This window comes from Lissotriton helveticus, chromosome 8 (genome assembly GCF_964261635.1).
Source record: "Lissotriton helveticus chromosome 8, aLisHel1.1, whole genome shotgun sequence".
NCBI classification, from domain to species: Eukaryota; Metazoa; Chordata; class Amphibia; order Caudata; family Salamandridae; genus Lissotriton; species Lissotriton helveticus.
The window spans coordinates 910,111,142-910,127,948 of NC_136069.1; the positions used below are offsets into that span (position 1 = coordinate 910,111,142).

Consider the following 16,807-nt stretch of genomic DNA (forward strand, 5'->3'; position numbering starts at 1 on the left):
CACGAGCAAAACGAGGAGCAGACCAATGATGATGCATGACACCCATCTGAGTGTGTGAGAGCATCACGTCTGATCACACGGAGCCCCCGATTCAGTTGTTCAGCCCCTCTCCTGCTCCCGACTGGCAGCTTCTCATTTCTTTCTCTTGCCTGTTCTGGAGTAGCAGCATCCTTCTTTTGTTTAACCATGATATTTAAGGAGCTTTGGTGCTGGACCTGCTCATCAGCTCCTAGTCCCTCGCTTGCTTTACTTTATTTTATCAAGTCCCATATGTGCATTGTTGGATAGCTAGTAAGAAACTCAGACTTTCATGTTTTGCTGTTCATGAAGCTAATTTATTTGTGTATTTTTATTAGAAAAAAAATATTATTTATTAATGTTTTTTATTTTCCGCAAGATATTTCAGTAGTGAAGCTCTTATGAATAAAATTATGATCATATTTACATATTGTGATAGGTAAATTAAAACAGAGACCCATAGGCATCTAATCAAATAACGTATATGAAAACTATGCAGTAACCTATAAAAATGTTTAGAATAATATTATGTGTGTGTATATGTGTGTATATATATATATATATATATATATCTCCACAGTACCTTCCTCCAACGAAAGAAGCAGAAGCCCAGGCGAGGAACAGTTGGAAAGGCTTTATTGACATCAGCATAGCTCCGGTGGCGGCGAATGCATTTCGGCTATCCGCCTTCTTCAGCGCCCAACACCAGAGTGGAAATAGCGGTGTGTCCTTCCCTGCTGCCTGAAGAATGACTGGCGTGGACCGCTCCTCCCCCTCACCATTGGGCTCACCTGTTGTAGTTCATTGTATATGCTCTGAACCACAACTCCCAGGATGCTTAATGCACAGCACCTCGGGCCGGTGACAATGGGGGTGGAATTCACGATGTTAGTAGTCGGGCCCATGATGTAGCAGGGTAGGGAAACAAACGCCAAAGTCTTTCAAGTCTCTCCTCGAGTCCCCGTCGTTACTGCCACCGCCCTCAATCACAAGAGTCCTTTATGCAGGGACAAATGCAATGCAAATTGCCACAAGAGGGGTTAATACCCCAACTGCTCGAGTCCTCCGTAGTCAGGGGCGGGGGGCCGGACAGTCTCCATACCTGGAGCAATAAGAAAAAGCCGTGAGGCGTACCAGAATTAGTCCGGACCCAAAATTAGCAGGGACTTCTGAACTGCGCTTCTGATGTGCGCAGAAAATGTCTCCACAGTACCTTCCTCCAACGAAAGAAGCAGAAGCCCAGGCGAGGAACAGTTGGAAAGGCTTTATTGACATCAGCATAGCTCCGGTGGCGGCGAATGCATTTCGGCTATCTGCCTTCTTCAGCGCCCAACACCAGAGTGGAAATAGCGGTGTGTCCTTCCCTGCTGCCTGAAGAATGACTGGCGTGGACCGCTCCTATATATATATATATATATATATATATATATATATATATATATATATCATAAGTAGTATATAAATTTGTTAAGCAGACCTAAAGAATATATATATTTTAAACCATAGGTAGGTTATATATTTGTACAAAGAAATGCACATATCTACATACATACATTTAATTCAAAGTATACATGTTTACATACACAGGCATATGCTGTACATTTGTGTTTGAGTACGGTGGTTATGTAGGAAAGAGAAAACTCTTGAGTAGTCGTCAGAAAATACGATAGTTCTCCGTGGATCTTGTGTGAGTTAATGGATTCCATAGTTTGGCTGCTTGAACAGAGAAGGTGTTCCACGCGTGTTTTTTTGGAGGCGGAGATTCCTTTGTTGTATCTATTTGGTGATTTTATTCCTGATGAAAAGTGATCTTGTTCCATGTATTGCTTTGTGGGTGATACAAAGCAGCTTGAAGGTGGATCTTCCAGCAACAGATAACCAATGTAGGGCCCTCAAGTCAGGTGAGATGTGGTCTTGTGACTTTACATGTGGGAGTAGTATGGCAATTGAGTTATGAAATTGTTGAAGTATTTTCATAGTTGATAAAGATGATCTGTCGTAGGGGCTTTTGGCGTAATCAAGTTTAGGCAGTACAACAGAGATAGTAGCCTGGAGATTGTGTGAAAATCCTAGGTGTGGGAAGATTCATTGCAGAGTATTCATAGTAATAAATCTTGATCTTGCTAATTTGTCCACTTGGCATTCATTAGTAACTTGGAGTCCATCGCAATTTTACAGTTTCTTACTTCCTTAGATACTTAAGAAGTTGGTCCCATATTATCAGGCTAGATGCAGAGTGGGTCTTAATGTTTCCAGTCGCCACATGTGAATATTTCAGTCTTAGAAACATTCAATTTGAGATGGCTCCATGTCATCCACTGATCAACAGCTCTGAATCAACTGAAGATGTTTGAGTTTCCAATGTCTTTTGGGCTTTCTAGTTTAAGAAGCATTTGTTGGTCATCTGCATAGTTATAGCATGTGAGGTGAGCTGAAATTCATTGATCATTGCTGGTAATTGCTGCATTTAGTTGTTGAAACCCATAGGTGAGATAATAGAGCCTTGAGCCTTTGTGAAGTGCGGTTTGGAAGAGAAAGGTGAGTATGGTTGACATTTGTTCCATTTTGATGGTAATATGTGATCCAGTTGAGAGCAGTCTCCTCCATGTCGGCTTAGAAGAATCTTTGGATTAGAGTGTCAAGGCCAACTGTGTTGAAGGCAGCTGAGAGGTCTAAGAAAAGTAGTGCAGCGACCCTTCTCTGGATTAGTCTTTTTAAGGTGTTCCCAGATGGCAACAAGGGCAGATTATGTGCCTCTTCCTGGATTGAATCCTGTTTGCAATTCGGGAAGTATGGAGTTATCTTCAATAAATTGTGACCTCCGGGCGATTGCTGCTCTTTCTATCAGTTTGCCCAGGAAAGGTCCATTTATAACAGGTCTGTAGTCGTTTGGGTCATATTTGTCCAGGTTTGTTGTCTTTAATAATGAGTGTATGTTTGCCTTTTTTTAAATCTTCTTGAAAGATTCCTGTAGTTAAAAAATTGCTAATGATTCTTCTTAGTGGTGTGGCAGCAGTGGTAGTTAAAGAATGTTCTTGGAGATTTCTGGTGGTCAAAGGCAGCCTACTGCTGGCCTGCTTGTTTTGACATTAATAAATTTGCTTTTTGATAGTTGTTGAAAGGAATGCAAAAGCTGGGTTAGCCTACCCTTGGAGGGAACTGTTGTAAATGGATTGGTGCTGGTGTTTTTCATGTGCTTTAAATAGGAGTCCAATAGTCTGCTGTGGTTGTGTAATGATTTGCCAGTTTGTCAGTACATTTTTGAGTAATGGATGAGTTCCTTCTGTGCATTTAGGTTTCGAAATTCAGTGATCATTTTATAAAACTCTTTATTTGCACATTTCATATTTGGAATACTGTCTGAATAGTGTTTTTTATTAGCTTTTTTGATTGTTAACTTGTTATATATTAAGTTTGTGTAGGTGAAGTTTGTCTTGATTGCCATTTGTTTTGACAAGTGTGTTGTAGCTTTGCAATTTGTTTTATCTTTTTTTAGTACTGCATTCCTTCAAGATGCTGCTTTTCTGTTGTCCTCTTTTTTAGCTCTTCATGGTATTAGTAATAGTAGTCACAAGGTAGGTAATCCTTCTTAATGCAAAATTTCAAATGTAGCTCAAACTAGAAATAATTTTAATTCTACACGAGTAGTTTTCTTGTGAACCATTTTACTGGCTGTATGGCTTCTCTAGACAGTGCATCACTAACTGTGCAATCAGTTGGTAAGCTATCCAGCTGTCCCCTAGAAAACTATGAAAAATGGTATAATGTTTGTGGAGTGCCAGCAATATTGTAATATTTTGCCTGTCCTAACCTACTTTTCTTCTCTCTCACTAGACTGAATATCATAACATCACTGCAGAACAGATGCTTCTGAAGGACTTGGTGGAAAAAAAGACTGTTATAAATTTGACACCACACTGACCTGAGAATTTATGATACTGAGATATTACCATAAACATATGAAAGAGTTGTATTTTTATACATTCATTTTTAAGTGCAATGCACGGGTATCAAAACCATGGAAGAAAGAAAGATGCATCCATGAGGGTGTTTGACAGATTCCCGCCGATCTCGTGCTCTCTGCTGTAGAAATAACGGAAATGAAAATTGAGGCAAGTGCAAAGGACACAGCGAAGAACGTTTGGGACCTTTGCAAGTTCTTGTTAAGCAATGTTGAACGATCGTTGTTGTCCTGGCGAAACCATAGAGAAAATGAAAAAGGAAAGATTTGAAGCGACACCTTGGATGTGTTAAGTTTTCAAAATGTGTTGTTCTCCACAGTGTAATACCCGGCACAGGCGTTATTCGCAGCGAGTTGTCAACAATATTTGATTCATTTTCATCCAGAGTGATCGAAATGCCATGTCTGGAAGGAAGAACACCTTTTTATTTTTGTTTTTTCCTTAATCCGGTAAATGAACCAAGAAAATAAGTTTCAAATGCCGAACTTTGTTTATTTTTGTTCCAAAAAATTATAGACTGCAGTTTTCACAGTGCCATCCCTTAAATCCTGTACATCTGTTCCAGTCATCTTTGGAAATCCTGTCGCAGTCCTACTTTTGGCATCTCGAAGGTTTTCTTTGAGATAATGGGCCCTGCCACTAATGTCTCAGAAGGGGATATGAACCGTGTCGAGAAACAATTTTAAAAAAAAGTTATTTCCCTGCTCTTACTTGATCCTCTTTCCTTTCACCTTCCAATACTTGGATTTTGTGTTAAGAAGAAGTTACTTAGTGTTTATGACTCAGCCAGAGCATTACATGGCTATGAAGCAGTTGCCATGAACTACATGAAGCACAAGAAAGCGAATATGAATTATGGTGTGCACGAAATAGAACGACCCTCCAACCTTGAAGTCCACATAGTCCCTGTTGCGAGTTGATATATTATTGCGTGAGAATCAAACTTAAATAAAGAAACAGTATTAAAAATGTGTTACAAATGGGGAATGGCACTTCACTGAGCAATGGATGGCACCGTAGAATCTTTATTTATTTATTATGTTAAGCCATGAGTTTTAAAGCAGCCCATATTATATAGATGCTGCATAGGGACTCAGGAGATGTCATGTGTCTTTCTTTTTGTATTTTTCCCCTCTCAACGTGCCTATGAAACCTTAATCTGATGTTTGAATGGAGAATTAACACCACTAAATAATTTTAATTAAATCTGATTCCTATCACTGCAGTTGACAACTAATGACTACCTGCGCCTCTTGATTGCATGCAATTGATATCCTAGGCTGAATTTCATACTGATATTTTGGCTGTTTCTCACAAAAATGTTTTATCTTTTTTAACATGTGACCCAACAAAACAATTTTTACAGTTGTTTCCTTTCATCGTCATGTACATTTTCTGCCATTATGCAGTTACCTTCTTCGTATCCAGTCACAGGGCCTTGTTTTTTGTGAGGTAAACATGAATTTGAGCATTAAGAGTAGAACTTTGAGTGAGAAATACCAAATTTGCTATGAGTTATTTAAAATAAACGTGTTGCTAGGTAAATAAACATGACGTGCTGGCCATGGCTGCATACTGTTAGCTCATTTTTATTGTATTGACATGTAGGAGAAAGTAAAAAAAAATGCAAAAAAGGATGTACTCCTTTCTGGTGTTGTTCAGTCACAGTTTATCCCCCCCTTTGTCATACAACATGACATTATCCTGCTGTAGGATCCAGGAGGGTAACTTACTTTTGGTAGAAGGCACCAAATGTTTTTGTCTGCCTTCCACTTTTGTCTACTCACCACTATGTAGTCTAAGGGGGTGCTACTTGGTTTTTAGAGTGACTGGGTGCACTCTCTCTTCTAGTTAAGCACAGGAGGTTGTCATCGTTCCTTCCACTTCAAGTATTGTCCAGAGCAAAGCCTGTAGGAAGACCCCTTTCCTCCTGGGCAGTTTGAGAGTTTCTCTGATGACATTTGTGGAGCCTTGCTTTATTTTGCCTGTTTAGGATTGACTGGAAAAACAGTGACTAAAATGGAGACTTTGATGAGGTACGGGCTGCAACCGGTCGGGTAGAAAGGGACACTACTTCGGCCAGTTGTTAAATGTAGATTTGAACTTGGAAACCCCTCTAATTGAGCCACATATAACCGCAAAAGGGCAGTTTTCACATTTTACAACACAAAAAAGAATATCTGATAGAAACTTCTAGTTGTAGATTCCTTACCTTTAGAGTTTTCCCCTGGCTTCAGTCTGGATCAGGAGATTTTTCCAACAGCAATACCCCTGTGCATCAGTAGGTGGCGTTGGTCGGCTCCTCATCTGTTGTGGGCGTTGTAGGCGCCGGAATGATGTTGCAGTACCTATATAGAACGCCCATGCATGCTGAATTCAGTTCTTTCTTTTTCTGCACCAGCCTATGTGCGGATCCCGAGAGAGCTACTCCTTAGCCATTTTTTTCAGCTTTTGTCAACTTCTTTTTTGAGCCTTGGACTCCTGGTGCGCCCAGGATATCCCAGCGTAGGCCCGGCTTCAAGCCCTGCTGCTCCTGTCACAGGATGATGTCCATGACGGATGCTTACCTCTTGTCCCTCTGGAGCACGACTACGACCTGAAGTCATGGTCAGAGGGGCGGGCCATGAATTCGAAGGCTTTGCGAGTGCAGTACGAAAGCTGTTGGAGCCCCAGCGCTTGGCTGCGCGACGCTCTCATTCGAGAGGAAGGTCCAGAGGACTGTCACGGAGTCTGCACTCCTCGTCGCATTCCAAGTCTTCAGGGAGTTCAGGTAAGGACCCAAAAAAGTCAAAGAAGCACAGCCGTTCTTTGACTTCACGCCAGCTGATGCGCTGCGGGACTCTGAGCATCGTCACTTGAAAGCTCCTTCCCCGGAGCCTCCTTTGGAGATGACTCCGCGCCTCCCTGCTTTTCCGGGAGCCGAAACGCCATCTGCCCAGACCCAGAAGTTCTATGAGGCCCTGTACCTCATTTTCACAGAGTCTGTTGACGGCCCTAGGCGTTTGACACTGTCTGCTTTGGCCCAGACTCGGAGGGCCCATGTTTCTACCAGTTACATTGTTACTGAAGGTAAGTAACTTGTTCATTATTCTCCAAGTCTCTGATTGGCTGGCAAGATCCAGTGTTAATCAGGGCAGAACGAAGATGGAGCAGAGAACACATATCTGGTGAGGTACTCTTAAGGAAGCAGTGAATCAGGAAGTTTCCCTTGTTTCAACCGACATTAGCTTCCTGCCTCTTTACTGAATTGCATGCCAATTGGCAAAAGAACCCCAGCAGTCCACCAAGTTTGTTTTGTCTGACCTCGTGCAAGTGTAATACTTTTTTTCGAAAAACAGTTATGCTTCAGTTTGTGGGAGAAAAGTATGTGTGTGTGTGTATGTATGTGTATATATATTGTTTGAATCTCTCATATTGTTGGAAGCTGCTGTGGCAAGAGGGGCCACGAGAACTATTTCTTTTGGGTTACAATGCCAGTGCAACGCCGATCCACGGCAATATACATGAAAGTCTCTGGCAATGGTAATTAGTATGTACTATGCTAATATATTTTTTATGTAAATTTGATAACGATGCATATGGCAATATTGTCCTGAGAGTATCAAGATATACATTATTTTGTCTCAGTATATATATCTTCGTTGATTTTGCATAGTCCAATATGGCTGCCATAGTTAACCCATTTTTTGATCACGGTTTGAAACACTGAAATTACGTTAAACTCGATGGTGCACATATTTACAGTCCACCTTTTGTTTCTATGAGTTGCTTTAAATGAGCGTCATTGATTATATGCCGGCGACACTGAGGAAGGACTTTTGTCCGAAACGCGTCTGTTTTCTTCGTTGCCGTGTGAGGAATAAACAACCTTGTCTTAACCTGGAGTGCTTTCATCCTCTTTTCCAGGACGGGAGGGAGTTTACGTGCTTCTATATATATATATATATATATATATGTATTTATGTTCTAGCAAAAGTAGTCACTCTTAACCGAGCCTATAAGGCTATACCGATACGCGTTGGTTAATCGCCTGTTCCCTGTTTCAAAAATGGATTTAAGAATAAATTAATTGTGCGAAGAAACAAAAATCTGCAAGAGTGCGACCTAGTTTGTCTTTTGGGATCAAAGGACGGTGAGAAATTATTTACGGTTGTGGTTCTACTGGGAGGTTCCGCACCTAAGCGAGCGCCATACAATCTAACAATAGTGAACCGACAGGGTGGATTTAAACAGTTTAGATTGCGGTGCTCACCGACGTAAAAGAAGAGTTTTCCTGTTTCAAAGAAACGATCGAGAAGGAAACACGCCGCTTGGGTTTTTCCTCTTCCGAGGTAAGCGTGTGTGCCTGAAAAGATTGTAAAGAGTGAGACATGGAATAGAGTTTGGAGCCGAATTAACGGCCAGTCGGTTATTAGTGGGTAACGTGAGGCACGCAGCTTTAAAGGTCTCTGCAATAAAGTTTTATATGAAAACCAGCAATTGAAATAGCTGCAGAGTTTTGCCAGTTAACACGAATCCCAATTGCAGCACAAAAGCACCGATTTTGTTGGTTTTGGATAGTCAAATCTACATGAAACGATAACAACAACCAAAGGGAAAATAAGAAAATACAAGCGAAAATGGACAAACTGGAGGCAAAAAGGCAAGAACATTTGGCAACAATGTTTGAAAAAGGGAACAAGAAAAACAAAATACAACAGGCAAAACTGACATCAAAAACAAATGATTATGGGAAAAATTAAGTTGAAAGAGATAAGCAAACCATGGGAAATGATCACTTTAAATAAATATTTGGAAGTGCAGTGTCCCTAGGTGATTGAGAATCATGTTGATGCCAAGTCAACAGGATGCTACAAATGAATTACTACAGGAATGTGGTGAATATACCCTAAACTCATCTTTGGGCCTAATCAAAATACTAGTCAAGCATATAGAAATAGCACTACAAAAAATAAAAATAAACAATTGCAAGAAGTGGAAAAAGATCTAATGGCACAAAAACTGAACGTGGAAATAACAAAGTTCAGAGACGATCTGGAAATGCAAATAGAAAAACATGAAGGGGTGGTGAGGCAACGAAAACATAACAAATTTGTAAGTGATACCATTGATTATGCCGAAGGCCGTATTTTTCCCTTTGCTCGAAAGTTCGACCCCTTCAAACAATTCGCACCCCAGGGAAACACAGCAAGTGCATCAAGTAGTTTCTCCTCCCTAGCATCCACGGATTTAAGCTGTGGAGAACTGGAAAATTCTGCCAAAAGTGCTAGTCTTACTTTTTTAGGGGGTATGCGACTGGTTTTGCAGCAACACCAATGGGAATAAAGCCGTATGTCGCAATTTCAACAACGAGGCAGAGTAAGGGGAAAATAATGGCACCAGAGAAACCACGAAGAAGAAGACAGAGATACAAACTGGTCATCAGAAAGGGCAGGTGCGACAACGAGGAGTATGAGACCAAGGAAAGCACAGCAATAGATGAACTACAAATCATCAATTTATCAACACGAGAAATCTCGGAGGGAGAAACTTCATTATTAAAACGAGGTATCAATTTTTTGCCCAACACAGAGAATAGATTTAGCCCAAGCAAGAATTGATCATTACCTATATGTACGGAAAATCAAACTGGAAAACTTTTTCTTGGAGAACGATAGACCAAAACCAGCTAAAGAGACAGTAAAACCAGTGTCCACTTTATTAGCAAAGGAATCAAAAGACTTCCTATTATTATTGAACCTAAACGCAGAAGAAGGAGAAGAAGTGTCCTTACAATCAGCCTGTCCCCAATTAGGAGCAGGTCTAAGCAAAAAACATCTGCAATCAATATTCTATCCTCAATTCCCTACAGGAAACAAAATAGATATCTTGCAGGAAGCTGTGGTGCAAGATCTATATAAACTGAAAAGATCCAAATATAAAGACAAGTTATCAAAACCGGAGAGAGAAGCCCTAGAAAATCTGATGAATGACCAACAAATTGTAATAAAAATAGCAGACAAGGGCGGCAATATTGTCATCTGGGACTGCTCTGCTGATCTGACAGAAGCACACCGACAATTGGAAGATCATCAATTCTTTAAGAAACTGAAAAATGATCCAACAATGCAAATCAAAAAGGAAATTGATGAAAAAATTAAAATCTGGACACGGAAAAATCTAATTGATGAAGAAGAATCTAAATATTTGACAGTAGATTTCCCAGTCATAGCGACTATCTACTTCCTACCCAAACTACATAAAATCTCAAAAATACCACCGGGACACCCCATTCTGTCTGCTAAAGGCTCCTTACTAGAACCACTAGCAAACTATATTGATTTCTTCCTTATACCCTATGTAATGGACCTAAGCTCGTACATAAAGGACGCAAGCGATCTGCTTGGAATCTTACAGGATATTCTGTGGCACGACAACTACCAACTGATTACAATGGATGTAATAGGGTTGTAAACCAACATAGACAACACCTTAGGCACAAAAGCTGTACATTACTTCCTACAAGAAAGAAACATTCATTATAGAAACCATAATGAGATGCTGATTGAAATGATCTTACTGTGTCTAACAAAAAATTGCTTTGTCTTTGGAAATGAAGTTTTCCGCCAATGTAATGGTGCGGCAATGGGGTATTCTTTTAGCCCTAGTTACGCCTGTTTGGTAATGGGTTGGTGGGAGAAGTAAGTGGTGTGGAACCCAACCCAAAAAAAGGAGTGAACAAAATAGTAAGCTGGACACGCTTCATAGATAACTTGCTAATCATCTGGGATGGGAGTGTGGAGGATTTTCAGGATTACTTTGCAAATCCAGTGTAACCAACCTAACATTCACGTATTATATCAGCAGTGAGAGAGTAATATTCCTCGACAGAGAAATGTATGTCAAAAACATGAAGATTGAAACCACCCTCCATCGAAAAGTAACAGCCACCAACTCAACTCTGGAAGCTACCAGCTGCCACCAACCAGCACTGATATCTAGCATCCCATTCGGGGAATTCCTCTGCCTGCGTCAAATTTACAGTGAGGAGGAAGAATGGAAGCAACACAGTGCAACAACAATGGAAAGATTCTCATGGAGAAAATATAACCAAAAAATTGTGAAAAGGTGTTGGACAAAGGCAAATGAGAAGTCACGATAGGAATGTTTAACCCCAAAGAAACTACAGGAACGCGTGGAACAAGAACCAATAAACCTAATTTTGGATTACACTCAAGAATCCAAAGATATTGCCAACATTTTAAGAACAAACTGGAAAATCTTGAAGCTTGATGGCACAATGGGAAAATTAATGGGAAATCACCCCACCATTACTTATTGCAGAGCCAAGAATCTCAAGGACTGACTTGTACATAGTCACCTGAAAAGTAAACTCAAAAAGGATTTGTGGTTGAAAACAAAGGGCCTTGTGAAATGCCATTGTTGTAAAGTGTGTCAGATTGCGAAACCAATGACAGAGATCTAAATGGCAGATGGAAAAATTTGGAGGATTCGCGAACTTATAACCTGCAAGAGCCATTACACAGTGTATATAATTGAGTGCCCATGCAAATTAAAATGCGTGGGCAGCACGTTTTGTGAACTTAAAAAACGAGTGCTGGAACATGTATGGGCCACAGAGAACAAGGACTGAAATAATGCTGTGGCAAAACATATGGAGTCACACCACAATGGAGATTGTAAAACCTTGAAGTTTTGTGGTATGGAAACTGTTCCCATAAATGAAGGAGGAGGAAATAGAGAAAAAACATTACAGCAGAAAGAATCCCAACACATTCTTAATTTCAGAAGTCTGTTCCCTTATGGATTAAATCAAGCGGAAGTGTTGTACATACATCTTTGATCCTCCGGGAAATGAAAACTGTTCATGCTTTTTTATCAAATAAACTATCATGACCTAAACATACAAGCAGAAAGAATGAAAACATCACATGGGCCCCAACGTGATATGCATATGACTGCCCACTGGAGGGTCAAAAAAGAGATGGACAACCCACTGGAGGGTTAAAAGTAATGTAAACGTTACATTTAAAAATAACCAAATCCCCCCCACTGGAGGGTCTAAAGAGTGAAACTGGACAATAAAGTTGTATCTAAACACGGATACCCAACAGCGGGTCCATTTGAAAATATGTGTAAATAATTATACAAAAAGTTTGGTGAAATTGTTTTAAAAGGGTAATTATTGATTAGTTTGTACAGATTTATGATGTACTAAGCGATCTGTTGCATCTAAGATTGCGATAATTAGATGGCATATTAGGAGGGACTACAGATCCCAGAATTCTATGTGCATAGTTTTGAACTGAACAGGAAATGATGTAATGATTTTTGTATTACAAAACAACGTACTAGCTGTGGGGAAATCGACCGTAACCACAGTTTAAGGCTATACCGAAACGCATTGGTTAATCGCCTGTTCCCTTTTTCAAAAATGGATTTAAGAATAAATGAATTGTGCGAAAAAACAAAAATCTGCAAGAGTGCGACCTCGTTTGTCTTTTGGGATCAAAGGACGGTGAGAAAAAAAATATAAATATTCCAACAAATCGTAAATGCAATTTCCCAAAAACGATGTCTAAGCCACTTAATCCTTTCCAGCGTGTTGTTTATTCACAGCCTGGTCACACTCAATAACATATGCCATTTAAATCATTCTCACATTTTTAGCAGTATTGTCAATCGGACTGCCCTAGTGGGTAAACCCCATAGTTCAGTATTTGTATAATTCAGCAGTGTCCTTAGTTTGTCACACTATGTTATTGCTGGGTAAGTGACTAATCACTTCAATTAGTTGGATAAATGTGCCCTCAAGGGCTGCACACATGCGGAATACGATTTTGAATAATTATTTCAAGGCAAGACGTGGCTGATTTTCAAGCTGCTGGCATATTGCGCCTTAACGAACTAACGTGGTTTTGAAATTCATAGTTTTAACCACGAGGAAGCCCACTGGGGCGATCTGACTGTGACGCCGGTTGTTTCATGCTATCAACCAACTAAGCAACACTGAGCGTATTTCAACACAGAAGAGTGCAAATGATTGAAAAGGAGGGGGCTGCACAGGCCACCTCAGGGGCTTTAATGTGCCTCGGGGGCCACCTCCTCCCTGGGCTCAATTAATAAACTTGCTGGGGAGCTGTGCAGACCCCCAGGGGCCAAATACTACTTTAACAACTGGGAGGGGGATCATGTGGCCCCAGGGTCAGCCCATGCATACTAAAGATGGGGGCTACGCAGCCCCCCCTTCTGGAGCCATTAATGGCCCTAGGGACCAGCGCCTGCAATCTCTCAAGTTGCCCAGCCTCGGGACATAGTTGTTTGCTTTTGCTTGGCAGGAGCTGTGACAGCTCCCATCAAGCGAGAGCAAACACTAACTCTTCAAACTCTGTCAAACAGCTCCCGCTTGCTGGAGGTAGAGTTTTCGACCGTTTCGGGCAGGGAAACTGAGGCCATCCATTCTTTGGATGAGACCGAGCTTGTAGAGCCTGAAGCACCTGTGCCGGTGGGTGTGGAGGGGATGGAGATGGGGGCTACTTCAATAAATTGGAGAGCTGAGCAGGCCCGGTACTAGCGGGTGGGCCAGGCCCACCCAAACATGAGCCTGGCCCACCCAAATAGGAGCCTTGGCCCTCGCAGTGAGGGCTTGAAGGCAGGCGTTCAAGGGCATTGACCTCAAAGGGTGTCTGTGTGTGTGTGCGCCCGGGCTGAGACAGCTTCCCGGGGCGCGCACACACACAGTTTTTGAGATTATCGCAGCTGCCCTGAGTACTTCACAGGTCTTTAAGACCATTTACATATGAACGAGGCTTTGTTTATTTTAACACCCCTTCATCTCCACATGGCGAAAGGCGACAAATCCTTTCTTTGACATGGGTAACCCTTGCCTCTTGTTCTACTGTGTGGATATTTCTTTTTCTCTGCAGCGCAGGAGAAAATACGTTTGTTTATTCCTATTCACCTTTCCTGACCCCTGCAGCTGCTTATCACATCAGGCTACCTGTGACATAAAGTTTGACTAATAGAGTAGGTAAGAGAATGTGTTACTATTTGTTTTTCTTTTAAAAATCTGCACAGGCCCAGCACCACACATACTTCATGTGCCCTTCATTTAAACAGTTTTTATCATTATCATGGCTGATGCAGGATAACAATTCGACAATACAAAATGCCCAGATAACGCTCGTGATTACTTATCCTGCTGGAGAGCAATCATGTGTCTGTTCATTTTTAAATGCAGATGAACTGTATTTTGTGTGATAGCTCAGTGGATTACTGCCTCTGTCACAGAGATCCTTGTGTTACTTGCAGTTCAGAAGTTAGAATCCTAACATAGGACAGTGACCAATGAATTGTCACCAAAGAACTGCATACAAACATGAATGGTATCGTTAGAACTTCGCTTTTTTTGTTTTGTGATATAGTTAGAACTTCCTTAGTCTTTCATTATTCTAATGTTGCTAAACTGAGTATGTTTGGGCAGATATACATTGTTATCAGTAAAGCTGACCCCCATGGAATACTTTTTAAATCCTAAGGTTGTGTTTCTCCAGACCAAACCCTTTTAAGATATCCTGCCCACCAGTATGAATGACATGTGATTCCTACACCTTGTAATACTCATTGGCTAATGTGACATTCCCTGTAGACTGATTTACATACTTGTATGATTCATTGTCTCTGTTTAATGTGTGCGTGGTTTAAAGTACTGACACACACTACACTGATATTAGTAGCGCTATACAATAAATGAAATGCATATGAGAGAGTGGCTACGTAGAGATGAGGGCACTGGAGGAGGGTGGCAGCGAGGGAATCTGAGGAGGAGGTCCACGGGGGGCTACGGAGAGATGAGAGACGCTGGTGGAGGGTGGCAGTGAGGGAATCCGAGTAGGAGGTAGTGGGAGGAGCTATGGAGCGATGAGGGGCACTGTTGGAGGGTGGCAGTGAGAGAATCCGAGGAAGAGGTCATGGGGTAGAGGGGGAAGCTAGGGCAAGATTAAGGGCACTGGTGGAGGGTGGTAGTGAGGGAGTCTGAGGAGGAGGTCATGAGGGGAGGGGCTACAGAGAGATGAGGGGCACTGGTGGAGGGCCGTAGTGAAGGAATGCGAGAAAGAGGTCATGGGATGGAGGGGGAGCTAGGGAGAGATGACGGGCGCTGTTGGAGGGTGGTACTGAGGGAGTCTGAGGAGGAGGTCATGAGGGGGAGGGGCTACAGAGAGATGAGGGGTACTGGTGGAGGGTGGCAGTGAGGGAATCCGAGGAGGAGGTCATAAGGGGGAGGGGTTATGGGGAGATGAGGGGCACTTGTGGCGTGGCAGTGAGGAAATCCGAGGAGGAGGTCAATAGGGGGGCCATGGAGGGATGAGGGGCACTGTTGGAAGGTGGTAGTAAAGGTATTTACGGAGAAAGAGGTCCGTGGTGGGGCGCCAAAAAAGACTTCATGGCCTGTCATGGCCTTTCTATTTTTATTTATTTAATTAGCAGGTGGGGTCATAAGGGCTACTGTGGAACATACTTTAAAGTGCGTGCTAATTATATTTACTGCTATAGTCAATGTTTTAAGTTTGAAGGTGATTTTAATAATGTTTTTACGGGGAAAAATGAAAGTGGAGCCCAATGGTGCCTGATATGGGGCTGGGGCCCAAGGTCAGCTGTCAGATAAGGTGCATTGGGGAGGAGTGGGTATAATCAAGCCTGTAAGGGAGTGCGTTGCAGAGTCCAGGGTCAGGTGGAAGTAGGTATGAAGAGGGATTCTCCTTGAAGGCTCCCACAGAGGAAGCCCGTGAAGGGTCACTTGCCTGATACTCCCACCTCAGAAATCCCCTCTTCCCATCAAAGGACCATTACATGGAAAAAGCACTTTTGAGAGTGATAATATATGGAAAGAGATTTGGAAAAGAGTGCGTTTTACTGGGCAGTGTAAGACTAAGAAGAGATAAAGGAGGGCCCTGAAGCAGGTCTGCCTAGACATATATGCGACAAATCGAGCCCGCAGTGAGTGGCCCACGCAAATGCACCCTTGGCCCACCCAAATAAAAATTCCTGGAGCCGGGCCTGGGGCGGAGTCAGGCTGAAAGAAAACATGGGTTTTACCCCTGTTTTCAATGCAAAGTTTTGCTGGGAACAGTATAAAATATTTTGCCACTCTGAATTTGAGGCTCTTTTACTCCTCCCTGAAGGACCTTCAAGCCTCCTGAAGTCCGGGTAAATGGAGATTTTTGATCCTTCAAATTGTAGATCTGGGGTTTCTCTGTTAAATCTTACAATGATGTTCTGGTCTTTGTAGTTAAACAGCCTCGCAATTATCAGCCGTGAGTACTGGCCTGGCAGAGGTTTAGGTGCCAGAGTGCAGTGCACCCTCTCAATAATAAAGACATTCGAGAACTTACTGCTTTATAACAAAATATCCAGTAGGCTTTTCTCAAAGTTTTCCATATGGTGGCAGTAGCTGCCTCAGATATCCCCATTAGCAATGTTATTTCTTGACCGCCGTTCCAAGTTCTCATTTTTGGCTTTGACAGCCCTTAACTCGCGCATTGCGGTGGTTAGATCGTGACTGATACCATTTTGCATGTCCTCTGAATCTGAAATTCACACATCCTCGTGTATTAGGTATCCCGTTTATTAGGGCGCGCCTGTGATTACAGCGCAAAAGCGCTGTCTCGCTGCGAGACCTATAGTCACTGGCTCTTCTTCCCAGGAGATGGGCACGCGCACCCTCAGGAATCGGATCGGCGCGGGCCGCGCACAGACAGCATGCCTGAAACACACGCGCGCACACCCATCTCCTGTCTCCCCTGCAAGCCTCCTGCTTACCTTCACTT

The 16,807-nt window shown here is 42.2% G+C and overlaps 1 protein-coding gene across 7 annotated transcripts in view; it reads left to right on the forward strand.

The window, feature by feature from the left end:
* Positions 1-5,213, forward strand: part of ST3GAL6 (ST3 beta-galactoside alpha-2,3-sialyltransferase 6) — a 635,416-nt gene extending 630,203 nt beyond the window's left edge. For all 7 annotated transcript variants that reach the window (XM_078657726.1, XM_078657728.1, XM_078657722.1 and 4 more), the window contains one exon: positions 3,853-5,213. In XM_078657726.1, coding sequence (XP_078513852.1) covers positions 3,853-3,939 — 87 coding nt within the window. In that variant the 3' untranslated portion in view covers positions 3,940-5,213. The remainder of the gene's footprint in view (positions 1-3,852) is intronic.
* Positions 5,214-16,807: the final 11,594 nt, after the last annotated feature.